The sequence below is a fragment of the Epinephelus lanceolatus genome, chromosome 18 (assembly GCF_041903045.1).
Source record: "Epinephelus lanceolatus isolate andai-2023 chromosome 18, ASM4190304v1, whole genome shotgun sequence".
NCBI lineage: Eukaryota > Metazoa > Chordata > Actinopteri > Perciformes > Serranidae > Epinephelus > Epinephelus lanceolatus.
In genome coordinates, this window is record NC_135751.1 from 19977223 (window position 1) to 19989614 (window position 12392).

Sequence of the window (12392 nt, forward strand, 5' to 3'; positions counted from 1 at the left end):
TATGACAGAAACACATAAGAATAATGGCACGTTGTTGCTAAGAGACCACCTGTTCAGATCTCCCACATGAGATTGTGGTGAAACTGTAGTCCTCTTATCATTTTCAGAATATCATTCATTCGAGTGTAGTGAATGTCACGACAATATTGCAACTGAGAGAGAAACCTATTACATAACAGGGCGTCTTTTAGGCAGAAAAACTGATTTTAGATCTGTGATTTTTTTATCATACAGCGTACTGCAGCAGCATCAGACCCACAACACAGTGAGGATCCTTTAACAAGAGAGTATTGAGTATCACGCTTGAGCTGGGTAACATCAAACAACTATTTTGCCTTCTTCATAACAGCCATTTGAGAAAATGGCATCCGCTGTTTTCCAGGCTGTGTTGACAATAAGGGAGTGGCGCTGCATGGGAAAATGAGTGTTGTCCTGAGGGCTGATAGAGACCAGACACGCCCTTCTAGCCCTTACCTGCTAGGGTGTGTTCAGAACCTGCACTGCATGTATCGAGCACAAAACACACAAGGCTGTCTGTGACAAAGACTTTGAATAAATACAAGTAAAAGTTATATTGTGCTACAGGGTGTGTTCAACTGTTTCCGAAACCTTTGGGATTAAAGTTTACTGTGTAAACCGTGGTAGCGACTAAAAAGTTTCATTATTGACTGATTTAAAAGTGCTGAATGAAACTCTGGAGAAAGATAGCTGATTGGTGCTTTGGTGCAACCACCAACCCAAAAATTTGGTGTTTGATGACTTGGGAATGAGACTCTACAATCGACTATCTTTGTCCAGAGTCGCATCCAGCGCCTTTAACACACAGCCCCATTCTTCCTCAGCCTCTAGTCTCATTAATCTGTTTGTTCTCTTCAGTGTGTCCTCCCCCCAGAAGCCAGGTCGGCGCTCAGACTCTATCCATCGGCATGTTAAGAGGCTTGACCCGGGACACCACCTCTCTCAGACACCCAGCGACGAGGCCAGCTGGTGGAAATGACTGTGGTGCACGCACACACGCACACACACACAAAAACGCAAGCACTGAGTGTCAGTCTTAAGTATCTGTCTCACCCCGTCAGCGCAGGAATGACTCGATGCCAATCGTCACGTCTGGAACTGCATGTCTATGTGAGGGAGGAGAACTGAAATGAGTCAGAGAGGATCACGCTGGGATTGCTGGGTTTTACCGGGTTGACTCCCCTGTTGATTAAGATAAAGTCATCTCGAGAAACTAAGGAGTGCCTGTGGCCTTTACCAAAAGGGAACAAGGCTTGCAGCAAGATGCTGAATCTCCAGTCTCGCCCTCACTGTGCTTACAGTCCCAGCCCTGTTAAACACACACGCTCAACTGGGCTAACATGAGTCACAGCCGTGCAGTTACCCCCCTCTCCTCCCCTGCGATTACTCAGTATCTGCCCAGCTGCTGGCTGCAGAGACTTTGCAGCCACCGTATGTTTTTACATCTCCTCTTCCTCAGGAGAGGTCTGCTTGCATACAAAGCAGACAAACACAATTACTGTCTACGGAGGCATTCAAATGTGTATCCAGGAGAGAAATGGGCAGGGTTATAGCGGGCAGCCAGTGTTGCGGAAGTCCCATTTGCTTTCCCCCCAAACTTATTGTTAGGTGACTTGCTGTTGGAGCTTCTCCAACAATTGAAGGTGCATGACAGTCTTCATAATCATCAATTAGCATCTGCATTTTAAAACGGTAAAACGGAAAAAAGAGACAAAGGTAAAACGCTGTGAACATTTTTTTATTTTTTATTTTAACCTTTAACATCAATATTGAGTCTCACTCTGCACTATGTTAAAAAATATCCAAACAGTGCGCGCTGCTGTCTGTGCCACTAATGATGGGGTGAACTCAGTTTTCAGTGTACTTTTAGATTTTGGATAAATTTTGCATCTTTACTTACATAAGGGTTTTTTTTCCTAATTTTAATACTTATGCAACAAGCCTTGCAGCTCCTACATTTCCCTCAATGTGGCTGACAAGCATGGGAAATTAAAGTTGAGACTGCACTTCAACCTATGAGGATGTGTCATTTTACATCCAAACTAACAGCCACAGATTTCAGTGACAAAACATGCCCACCTATCCCTATAAAAAATAGCATCACTTCAAGGTAAACTCACACAGTATACTGTGAAAGACTGATGCTTTCATCACTGAGATATGGTGGGAGCCGGATTGAACCCATCTCTTTAAATATTAAAGCACGCTTAAAAAAAAAAAAAAAAATGTTTTTATACACTGCAGGGTTGGTGAGGAAAGCAAAAGAGTGCCAAACAAGCAGTGACTATATGACACTCTCCATGACCTACTAGCTTTTGCCACGAGGTCAGCTCCCCAGAGTAGAAGAGGGACTCTGCCTCTCCACTCCGCCCGCCTATCAGCGCTCCCGGCTGTCAGGACTCTGACGGGGTGTTTTCCTCCCCAGAGACAGAGCCCCACTGCTCGGCTCTGCGCTCCAACGAGCAAGACCATCTATGAAGAGACCTGTCCCCCCCCTCCCCGAAGTGTTCATGATCCAGACGCCTACAGTGTGTCTATGTTGATTAACCCACATCAGTAGGTGTAAACACTTGGACAAACCCCGACAGAGCATGGCGTACAATTCACAATGGACGATACACTGTAGGCTGCGTGACCAATTTGGGACAGAAATAGCCACCTGAAACATTTGCCTCCCTTGTTGGCTCTAAAAGAAGCTCCAGTCGGTCTCTGCTCATCTGACCTCCTTTCTGATAGATGTCTATTCCCTGCAGGAGGACGAGCAGCAACCCTCTGCCCATTCTTGGCCTTCTGTTGGGGGGACTACAGCTGGCTTAGGGTGCAGGGGCATTAAAAGTAGTAATTACTAGGAATATATTGAAAGAGACTTCCTCTAGTGTGGGTGAGCTCTAATCAAAGCAGAAATTTGGAATGGTCACACAGGTGTGGAGCTCTCATAGCGTGAAGTGCTGCGAACATTCCTTCAGTAAGGTGCCTGCAACCCGGAAACAAAGTCACAGAAGCAAAGCAAAGTTCTCATGAATGGTATTGCAAATGCTGCTGGAATGATTTGTCGATTAATGGATCGGTTGCTCCACAGTTACGCAGCAACCATTTTCATTATTAATTAAATGCTCCAGTCATGTATCAGCCAACAATGGAAAGCGTTAAAAGATGACAAATCCCCATATTAACTCCCCATTAGCTGCTTCTCTTGGTTTGAATGCATTCTTATTTTGGACGGCTGGTTGGACTAAATAAACCAATTTGAAGACATCATTTTGGCACCGAGAAATTGTGATGGACATTTTTCCTTCCATTTCATAGATAAAATGATCGAATAATAAAAATCCTTAAATGCACCAGCAGCAATCCACTCTACTCTTCTTTCACTGAGAGTCTTTCCCCCAGTATTGAAGCTTATTGCAGGCAAAGTTCACACAGGTTTTGAAGGCAGAACAGGTTTGAATGTGGAAATCCCTATGGGGCAAATGTTTACTTGTTGCAACAGATAAGCCCAACCTTCCCTGCCTGTCACACACACACTTCTGGAATGCAATATGTCCCCATTTTTGCAAGAGAAATGCACTAATATTTCAGGAATAGCCTTGACTACTATCAGAGCAGTAGGTGGACTGTGTGAATAAAAGACAGGCCTACATGTAGAAGAGACAGTGAGTGAGTGACTTTGATTTTCTAAGCAGGGGTGGGGTGGCAGTTTCAGCTGAGGTGTTGCCTCGTGGAGAATTATGTAAAGGTGAGGACAGAGCATTTGAGTCAACTAATATAAAAAAAAAAAGCAAGTGAGCTGCTGCGCCTCTCCCTGAAGAGATTATCTCTGACAAAAAACACAAGGCTTTGAACGCGTCTTGGCTGATAAATAATAAGTCTGATTCATGGTGGTATTACATTGACAGCTGGGATCATATCATGAAACGCGCTCCAAAACTTTATTCATTAGTTCAACCTTACCTTATAGACATTTTCCGTCAAGCGGTGAACCTCGTCGGTGCGAGACATCGTGAAATCTTCAGCCAGGACCATAAACGGTTTTTTCCTTCAAACGAGTATCCGCGGAAAATGAGAGGAAACAGGGTTAAATACACGAGTTGGATCAAACAAAAGGCGAGGCAACGCGCCCGTGAGAGTGAGACGATGCAGCGCTCCCGAAACCCCACTCCAACTAAACACACCTTCCCTCTCCACAGCTGACAGCCCGCTGATGCCTTCAGGGACTCCGCGGCGGCTCAGTTTCTCTCAGACGCGTTACAGAGGCGTTCAAAGCTACAGTCAGAAATACACAGAAACAACAAAAAGGACACTGTAACATTTATACAAGGTTGCAAAATATAAAATACCATATACTTATAACTAGAAACACACAGTGCACCAGTGCAAGGCAATATAATGGACCACCAAATATTAAAAAAAAAAAAAACGGAAATACTATCTATCTATCTATCTATCTATCTATCTATCTACTTATTTATATATGTATGTTCAGTTCATGCATTCACTGCCTCAATTTATGGTCTAAATGTTAGGGGAATGCACAATAATATCAGCACTTTAACAACTTAACAATTATGCAATCTTCGTTTTTATCTTTTTCTTCTGTAGTATGATTATTGTTATTAATAAGGGAGGTGTCTTCATAAGCCATTTTGGGCTTCTAACCTCTCCTGCACAATGTTTTGACCTTTAATTTCCTTTTCCTGCATTTTCTATACATGTATGTGTAAATAAACTAAACTAAAATTCAACAGTAGTGGTTGATATTGGGTTTAAAATGAAATATCAGAATCGTCCAACATGCTGATAATACCGGTACGTCATCGGTATCGGTTAAAATCGGCCTTAAAATGAGCTATCTGAATCAGCCAACATGCTTTTTTTCGTAATTTGCACAATAAATGAATATTACATACATTAAACAGTATTGTATTTCATGTCTCCATCTGCTGGTGGGCAATCACGAGGAGTATGCATACATAATGTGATGTTAATTCCACTACAAAAGAGACTTGATGATCACTGAAATTAGGTACGGAAAAAAGAATATATCGTTATCGGTGTCGATTATTGGTCAAATGTGTTGTTACATATCTGCATATCAGATATGGGGGGAAAATTCAGTATCATGCATCCATAGTACATGTCTTTAATTTTGCCAAAATAAAAGTTCTCTGCTACTTTCATGTTTTTATTCGGGGGAAATGCATATGCCTTAAATATTGGGGGACTACAATGAAGACTACACTTATGTCTAATTCTGCAATTTCCTTGTAATGTACTTGGAGTGTTATTTGCAGTATAGTGAAGTCCAGTTATGAAAGTGTTAAGTAATGATGGTGAAGACATTTATGTGTAAGGTTGGAGTGATTAATAAAATCGACAAAACTAAGTTTTTAATAATCCTTCAGGATATTGCAGTGATGAAATCTCACTGAATCTAATAATAAAGGCTCTCATTTAACAAAGCCCATATTATAATGATGTTTCAGTAGGTTATATTCCCCGCTGACATGGCTACTGTTCGCTCAAACCCTAAAACCGAAACTTCCCACAGCATTAGAACGCAGCACTATCTTAACCAGAGCGCACATTTGGTGCACGCCCCCTAAATTTTGGGACCAATTGAGCTCCACCATTCATATGGACCTACTATACAGAGGCAAATTTGTTTCTCCACAAATACTATGCAACATGTAAATACTGTTCTTGCCCTTAAAAAACCCATACATATTTGCCTATTTAAACTGGCACTTCTGGTGTGTGTTGTGAACTCTAAAGACACTAAAATTAGCATCAATCTAAAACAATTAGCCCACAGGCAAAGGCTGCTCAAGGTGATGAAGCACAGGAGGACAGGCATGTTGCCTTGAGAGCAAAGGAGCAGATCAAACCTGTTTGTGTCTCCCTCATGCATCATTTGGGCAAAGGCTGACTGCTCTGAATGAAAGGCAGTTGAGCCGAAGAGACTTTAAAAGACAGATTTTCAGTATGTATCCTGCCACCAGTGTCCATACCAGCATGGTGCATATTGTTGTTTTTCTGCTTGTGCTCATTAAAGCCTTTGCACACACTGCTGCTGTCATCTGAGCTGCCTACTAAATGCTGCACAGAGAAGTTGCTCCCATGAAGTTCCTCTTCTTCGCCTTTACAAAAGAACATTTTATGTATACAGTTTCATTGCACAAGTCTGTAAGCAAGTCATACTCTGTTTTCACTAACACCACGGGTGATGTTTTTCTCACAGTGGATAATTTGTGTTAGTTTCGTTGCACATGCCAATTAGAGTCCAAGTGCCCACTTAGTGTAGGGTTGTAAATATAATACCGGCTTTCTTTGTCTAAACATCTCCCACATATCAGCAACATGAGCTTTCCACTTACTGTCAAGAAGCACACACACTTTGCTCAGGGGATGGGAATGAAGACACCTGTTCTGTGTGCTGTTGAGTCAAGAGAAATAGAAATAAAAAACTAGCGAGGGGTGCCCCCTTCTGGAGAAAGCATGAAACACGACATGAAAATGCGAACTAAATACTGATACCCCATGACAACAGAACCTTACTTGTTTTAACAGTTAAGTTTATGAAAGAAAAGCCAAGAAAAGATATTGTTGCCACAGCTCAATTTAATATGGAAAAAACTGAAATTACGTGTAAAACATCTAAAAATGTGTCCTCTCATTCTGTTACACCAGAACATTTATAAAGTAACACTGCTTAGCTTATCAGAGTCAGACAAAGAGAAACACTTCCTGTATGTAGATACTTCAGGGGAGCAGTGAGCCAGAGTACAGACACAGTGCTGATTCTTTCAAATGTGTCACGGTGCACTGATGTCTGCAGGTCCCACCTTCACCGACTAACAATTAAGGATGAAATACTAAAATTAGTGCCCATCGGTACAAAGACGGCCAACTCCCAACCACAAATTTGGCCTGTCAGGCTGCCAACATCTCCCTGTCTGGCTTGTTCTTTGCTTCTCTTCTCTCTAAAAAAGAAAATCACAGTAAAGCAAATGGCATCAATTACTGTACAAATACATCAAGTGTGCGAGGAATGCTTCGTGATGTGAAATAAGGGAAGCAATCTTACCTGGTTCAGCTTTTGCCACCTCCGGGACCTTGGGTAGTGGCTCAGTGGGGACCTCTGGAAGTGCTACATCTTCTCCCTGTTTCAGGAGAGCAGACAGAGTAACGATAAAAGTTGTAACAATAAATTTTACATTTCGCAACTGGGAAAGTACTTAAATATTTAGTTGCAGAGTTTAAAAATGTTTGCAGGCTCTAAGAAGTTGATATTCTGGCGATACAAGCTTCAGGATTCAGAATCTTTGACCTTTTGACCTCCTCCCACTGAGCGCTTAGGCTGCAATCTCAGAACCCAATGGCTGCTGGTCTGACGATGATATGCAAATATCTGCTTATGGGGATTACTGAGGCTACGTTTTAAAATGTTCTATTTCAATTCACATATCTAAGCAGAGGCAAGTTATTTAACCCAAACGTGGCACATTCAAAACATTTGTAGACAAACTGGTGAAAGGAATATCACACTACTCACTCCCTTTTGTTGAATTGAGAAGAATTTGAATCTGTGTTGAAGTGTGAAACATTATAATTTGAGAGTGTGTGTCATTTGGAATAATAATCACATCATAAAAGAGGCAAAATCTGCTGAGGTTTTAATTATTGGGGAATCAACCACATTCATTAAACAGCCTATTATTACATACAAATGATGATATTTTGGCTTCTGGCTTTGCTTATTCCTCTCCTTGAGAGACAAATATTGTACAAATCTGGTCAAAATACCAACATGCAGTTTGGGCACGAAATCCACTCTTGACTCAACTCTGAATCACAGCTTTAACAACAGCACCGCTCCAGTGGAAGCGCTACAGTGAGTGGCAAACAGCTGAAGCCTGTAGTTACACCAGGCCTCGGCATGTGTAACTATAAATGTGAAGTAGGGTGTCACTGGGGAAACAACACGCATGGTCAGCAAACTGTCTCAGTGTTAATAAAGGCTGAACATTCAGCGTGACACCCACCTGAGTGATAGCTTCCAGCTCTGCTAGAACAGCGTCCTCATCCTCCTGCGTCAGGACTCCAGCCAGCATTTCATCTATTTGCTGCGGGAGCCAGAAAAAAATGTGTTAGCTGACAGCACAGTGACAGCTCAGTGTTTTTGCTGACTTACTATAAACATGGACAGTTATCCATATAATGTCTGGGAGAGCTCAGATTTTGGCGGTCTGCATCCTCGAAACATGTAGTTTACACTGATCAGCTGCAACATTAAACCACTGACAGATGACATGAACAATACTGACCATCTTGTTACAATGCCATGCTCTACTGGGAACATTTGGTCCTGGCATTCATGGGGATACCACTTCAAGCACTTCACTCATCCAAACACCGCTGCAGACCAAGTCCCCCCCTCATGGCAATAACACTCCACCACAAACAATGCTCAGAAATTGCCTGAGGAACATGACAAAGAGTCAAGTCAAGTCAACTTTATTTATAAAGCACATTTAAAAACAACTCATGTTGACCAAAGTGCTGAACATATAAAAATAAAAATGAAAAAAAAATACAAAAGAAACAAAGAGTGAAGGCATCAACCTGGCCTCCAAATTCCCCAGATCCCAATCTGATCGAGCATCCATGGGATGTGCCAGTACCCCACCTCACAACCGACAGGTCTCAAAGGATCCACCGCCAACGCCCAGGTGCCAGACTTCAAAGCAAACCCCCAGAGGTCCCGTGTCCATGCCTTGAGGTACCTCTGGGATACCAGCACGTCCCACGAATACTCAATCAGATTGGGATCTGGGGAATTTGAAGGGCAGGTCGATGCCCTGAGCTCTCTGTCACGTTCTTCGGGCCACTCCTGAGCAGTTTTTGCATTGAGGCGTGGCGCTTTGCTCCGCTTGGGAGGCCACTGCCATCAAGGTGCATTGTTGCCATTGGGGGCGGGGGTGTACTAGGTCCACAGCGGTGTTTGGGTGGGTGCTGCGTGTCAAGTGGAATGCCACATGAATGCCAGGAGCCAAAAGTTTGCCAGCAGAACTCTTACCGGACATGTTAGTTAATATCAAAGGGACAGTTCATCCTAAAAATGTAGTGCTATTCATCAGTCTAGATTGTTTTGGTGTCAGTTGCCAAGAGATATCGGCCATGGAGCTGCCTTCTCTTGAATATAATGGAACTAGATGGCACTCAGCTTGTGGTGCTCAAAGCACAAAAAATACATTTGAAAAACTCAACAGCAATTTCTCTTTCCGGAAATCATGACCTGATTACTCAAGATAGTCCACAGAACTTGCTGCGAGCAGTTTCGTGTAGGAACTATTTTCTTTCTACTGAACTACACCTGCTGTCAAAAGTTTTTTCCCGTGCTTTGAGCACCACATGCTGAGTGCCATCTAGTTTCATTATACTCAAGAGAAGGCAGACATCTCTGCAGCTGATATCGTCAACGCTCGGCAACTCATACCAAAACAGTCTGGATGGATATTCAGTGCTACATGTAAGAGGGAAAATATGTATTTTTGATCTTGAGGTGAACTGTACCTTTATGCTTAGAACTAATATAAGTGTATTCAGGACTGGTTTTAATAAACAATTATTGGAAAAGTAGGAATAGCACTGTAAAAGTGTTCTTCCAAGACATCAAGGAGACATTTACCCTTTGATATTCAATTGATTCCTGGGTCTCATCCAGGATTCTCTCCACATCTTCAATTGACATGATCTGTCACGAACAAGAAAAGAAACCCATATTACAGGAGAAAAGTGTTTTTTGGAAGAAAAGTGTTCTCCACACATTCTGGCTGGCTTGTGAATTTCCTGAGCAAGATCTGAACACTGTATCCAAGGATGTGCAGCAGCAGTCACACTGCTGTAGTCAAGGCTTTGCTTCTTAATCCCTTAATCTTCAAACAATGTGCACCAGCTATGCTAACACAAACCACAGGCTTCCTCCACTGCTCAATCCTCACCCAAGGATCACATTAAATAAAGTGCGCTTATCAGTGGAAACTTTGACATTGTTGAAGTATACACTCACATATCAAAAGCTTAAGGGTGTATTATTATCACATGGATGTGAGAGGCACATTGCTGAACACAAAAGGAAAGGAGTAAACATGAAAGCATATCTACCTCGTGCATGCTCTTCAGACAATCGTTGCCAACCTTAAGCCCCTCGATGACTTTCATCTCAATTTGCATGAACTCAATGTCTTGAACCTGTTGACAATATAAGCACGTGAAAACATTAAACATGCGAGACAAACAAACAAAAACAACAAAGGCCCAAATATCAGAGATATGATATAAAACTGTATGCTGCTCTAATTCTCTCACACAAGCACTAAGTTCTGACTATTACATTTCAGACAGCCATATATTGTACAAAAAATAACAGCACCTCTCACTCCACACATTTTTGCAGCTCAGGTTAAGCTCGGATTTGCAGGAAAATCAGTAAGCAGACTTTGGAAGATTTTATTTTTTATCATAGTATTTCATATCACACTGAGCCCTTCTCTCTGCTCCTTAAAACAACTGTACAAAGTATAAACCTGATACACCTATGAGCCGTGGCTTGGTTCTTTTTAAAACGCGATGCCATCAAATAATGAAATCTCACAAAACTTACCATGCGCTCTAGGTTTGAAATCTGATTTTCAGTCTTGTCTAGCAGCTGATCCTGATATCGTTTCTTCTTAAGAAGCAGCAGTGCTTTTCTGCAACGGCAAATAAAAGGGAGAAACATAATACAGCAAAGTTTGTTTGTTGCAACTTCTTTTTTCTAAGGTATTCATACAGTATGTAGTATTGCATTACAGAATAAATCCGATTACAGGTGTTGCCACTGAGTCTGTGGTGCAGTCTACACCTTAGTCGATTTCAAAAAGTCAATATCTGCAAAGTAATGCACGCAGTGTTGTTATTTAATAGAAATCTACATACAGTGTTCCTAATTACAATTAAATGTAGGACACACAGGTTTTCCCAGCTGCTCTTTCGTCAACCATATGTGTCATTTTCAATTAACAGCAACCTTTTCCTTTGTGACCTTTGCCTGCCTTCACAGTGGTGTGAGGACACGGTGATAGATGTGACCTGAAAAGGGTTTACTATCTTTTTTTTTTAATGCTTACTCTTTCCTGCCATCTTTTAGCAACTGCTTTGCAAGGAGTCGCTCTTTCTCCAGCTGTAGGGTGATCCTCTTTTGGTACTGTTTCAGCTTATCTCTCTGCTGCTTCAATTGCTGTAAAAAAAAAAAAAAAAAAAAAAAAGGAAAAAAAGCACAAATTCAGACACTTTTTTTTTACACAGCACAAAACAACCTATATGAATCCTTTAAATAATTAATAAAAAAAAAAAAGTCTGAATAAAATAGAATATAACCTACTACAGATGTGCATACGTTTGGCAATATTTTAGTATAGGATATAATGCTAATAACCTAAAATAAATACTTATATTTAATTACCACATATTTGATTATGTATCAAAACAATTACAATTAAGTTACACCAATATAATATTCAGCATTTGTCTGTTTTGTGCTGCAGTGCAATGTACAGTGGTTTCTATTTGTCACCCTGTGTTAGACTTAACCACAACACACACACACACACACACACACACACTAAGCTTGTCCCAACAAAGGACTCCTGTCTAATGTTGAATAACACCGAGCTAAACACATCAGCTAACATTACTCCATGTTGTACCGGAGCTATGCAGCCTGTTATTATAACGGGACTAATCCGCTGCTTCCACCGCTGTCAGCTCACCAAAATGGCTTTGTCTTGTTCCGTTACACGTGAAGGTCGGCTCTTTCTCCCAAAAACGTTTCCCATTATTCAGCCACATCCCCTCCACATCCTCCCTCGTCAACAGACAAATTATCACTTGCTGCCGAACATGTTACCATGATAATAAACAGCCGAAAATGGCTAGCAGGCTAACTGACTACCATCATGTCCACAGTTTTTCCGTGTTTCCTACGGCAAGCGAGGCAGGACATTAACTCGGCTGTGACTTCACGTCAGTGCGGAGCTCAGAGAAATATGTCTTAGTGGCAGCAGCGTGATAAGGCAGCCATGTCACAACTGTTGTGGTACATTATTTGATATCAGCAGCACGTATAGCAGCACATCCCTGGTCGTCAGCAGGACCTACAGGCTGGGTACCGGGGACAGCGTCAGGCTCCCCAGGGGGCTCCAGGATCAGCACCCTGGACAGCGACCACGACATTATTGAAAGGGACCCACCTGAGCCAGATAGGAAGACAGGAGGGTGCTGGTAAACAGCTACACATAATTTACATTTGCACAATTTCCACCTTACCATTGTTT

General features: G+C 41.9%; 2 protein-coding genes across 6 annotated transcripts in view; both read right to left on the reverse strand.

Annotated features, from left to right (window-relative positions):
• Positions 1-4224, reverse strand: part of baiap2a (BAR/IMD domain containing adaptor protein 2a) — a 74930-nt gene extending 70706 nt beyond the window's left edge. For all 5 annotated transcript variants that reach the window (XM_033645584.2, XM_078161681.1, XM_078161679.1 and 2 more), the window contains exon 1: positions 3970-4224. In XM_033645584.2, the coding sequence (XP_033501475.1) occupies positions 3970-4041 (72 nt within the window). In that variant the 5' untranslated portion in view covers positions 4042-4224. The remainder of the gene's footprint in view (positions 1-3969) is intronic.
• A 2394-nt stretch (positions 4225-6618) lies between these two features.
• LOC117268147 (charged multivesicular body protein 6-like) lies at positions 6619-12036 on the reverse strand. The gene is made up of 8 exons (XM_033644350.2): positions 11829-12036; positions 11187-11296; positions 10682-10769; positions 10183-10269; positions 9707-9772; positions 8061-8141; positions 7103-7178; positions 6619-6998 (listed from the first exon to the last, which is right to left on the reverse strand). Exons 1-8 carry the CDS (start codon positions 11892-11894, stop codon positions 6949-6951), a joined length of 624 nt encoding a protein of 207 aa, XP_033500241.1. The 5' UTR covers positions 11895-12036; the 3' UTR covers positions 6619-6948.
• Between the last annotated feature and the right edge of the window lie 356 nt (positions 12037-12392).

Excerpts from the sequence above, each read along its gene's own strand:
- LOC117268147 (XM_033644350.2), bottom strand. The coding sequence starts at position 11,894 with ATGGGAAACGTTTTTGGGAGAAAGAGCCGACCTTCACGTGTAACGGAA. Across the intron at positions 11,297-11,828 it reads AACAAGACAAAGCCATTTTG|CAATTGAAGCAGCAGAGAGA; the intron begins GTGAGCTGACAG and ends TTTTTTTTACAG. Across the intron at positions 8,142-9,706 it reads AATCAATTGAATATCAAAGG|CAAATAGATGAAATGCTGGC; the intron begins GTAAATGTCTCC and ends TGGCTCCCGCAG.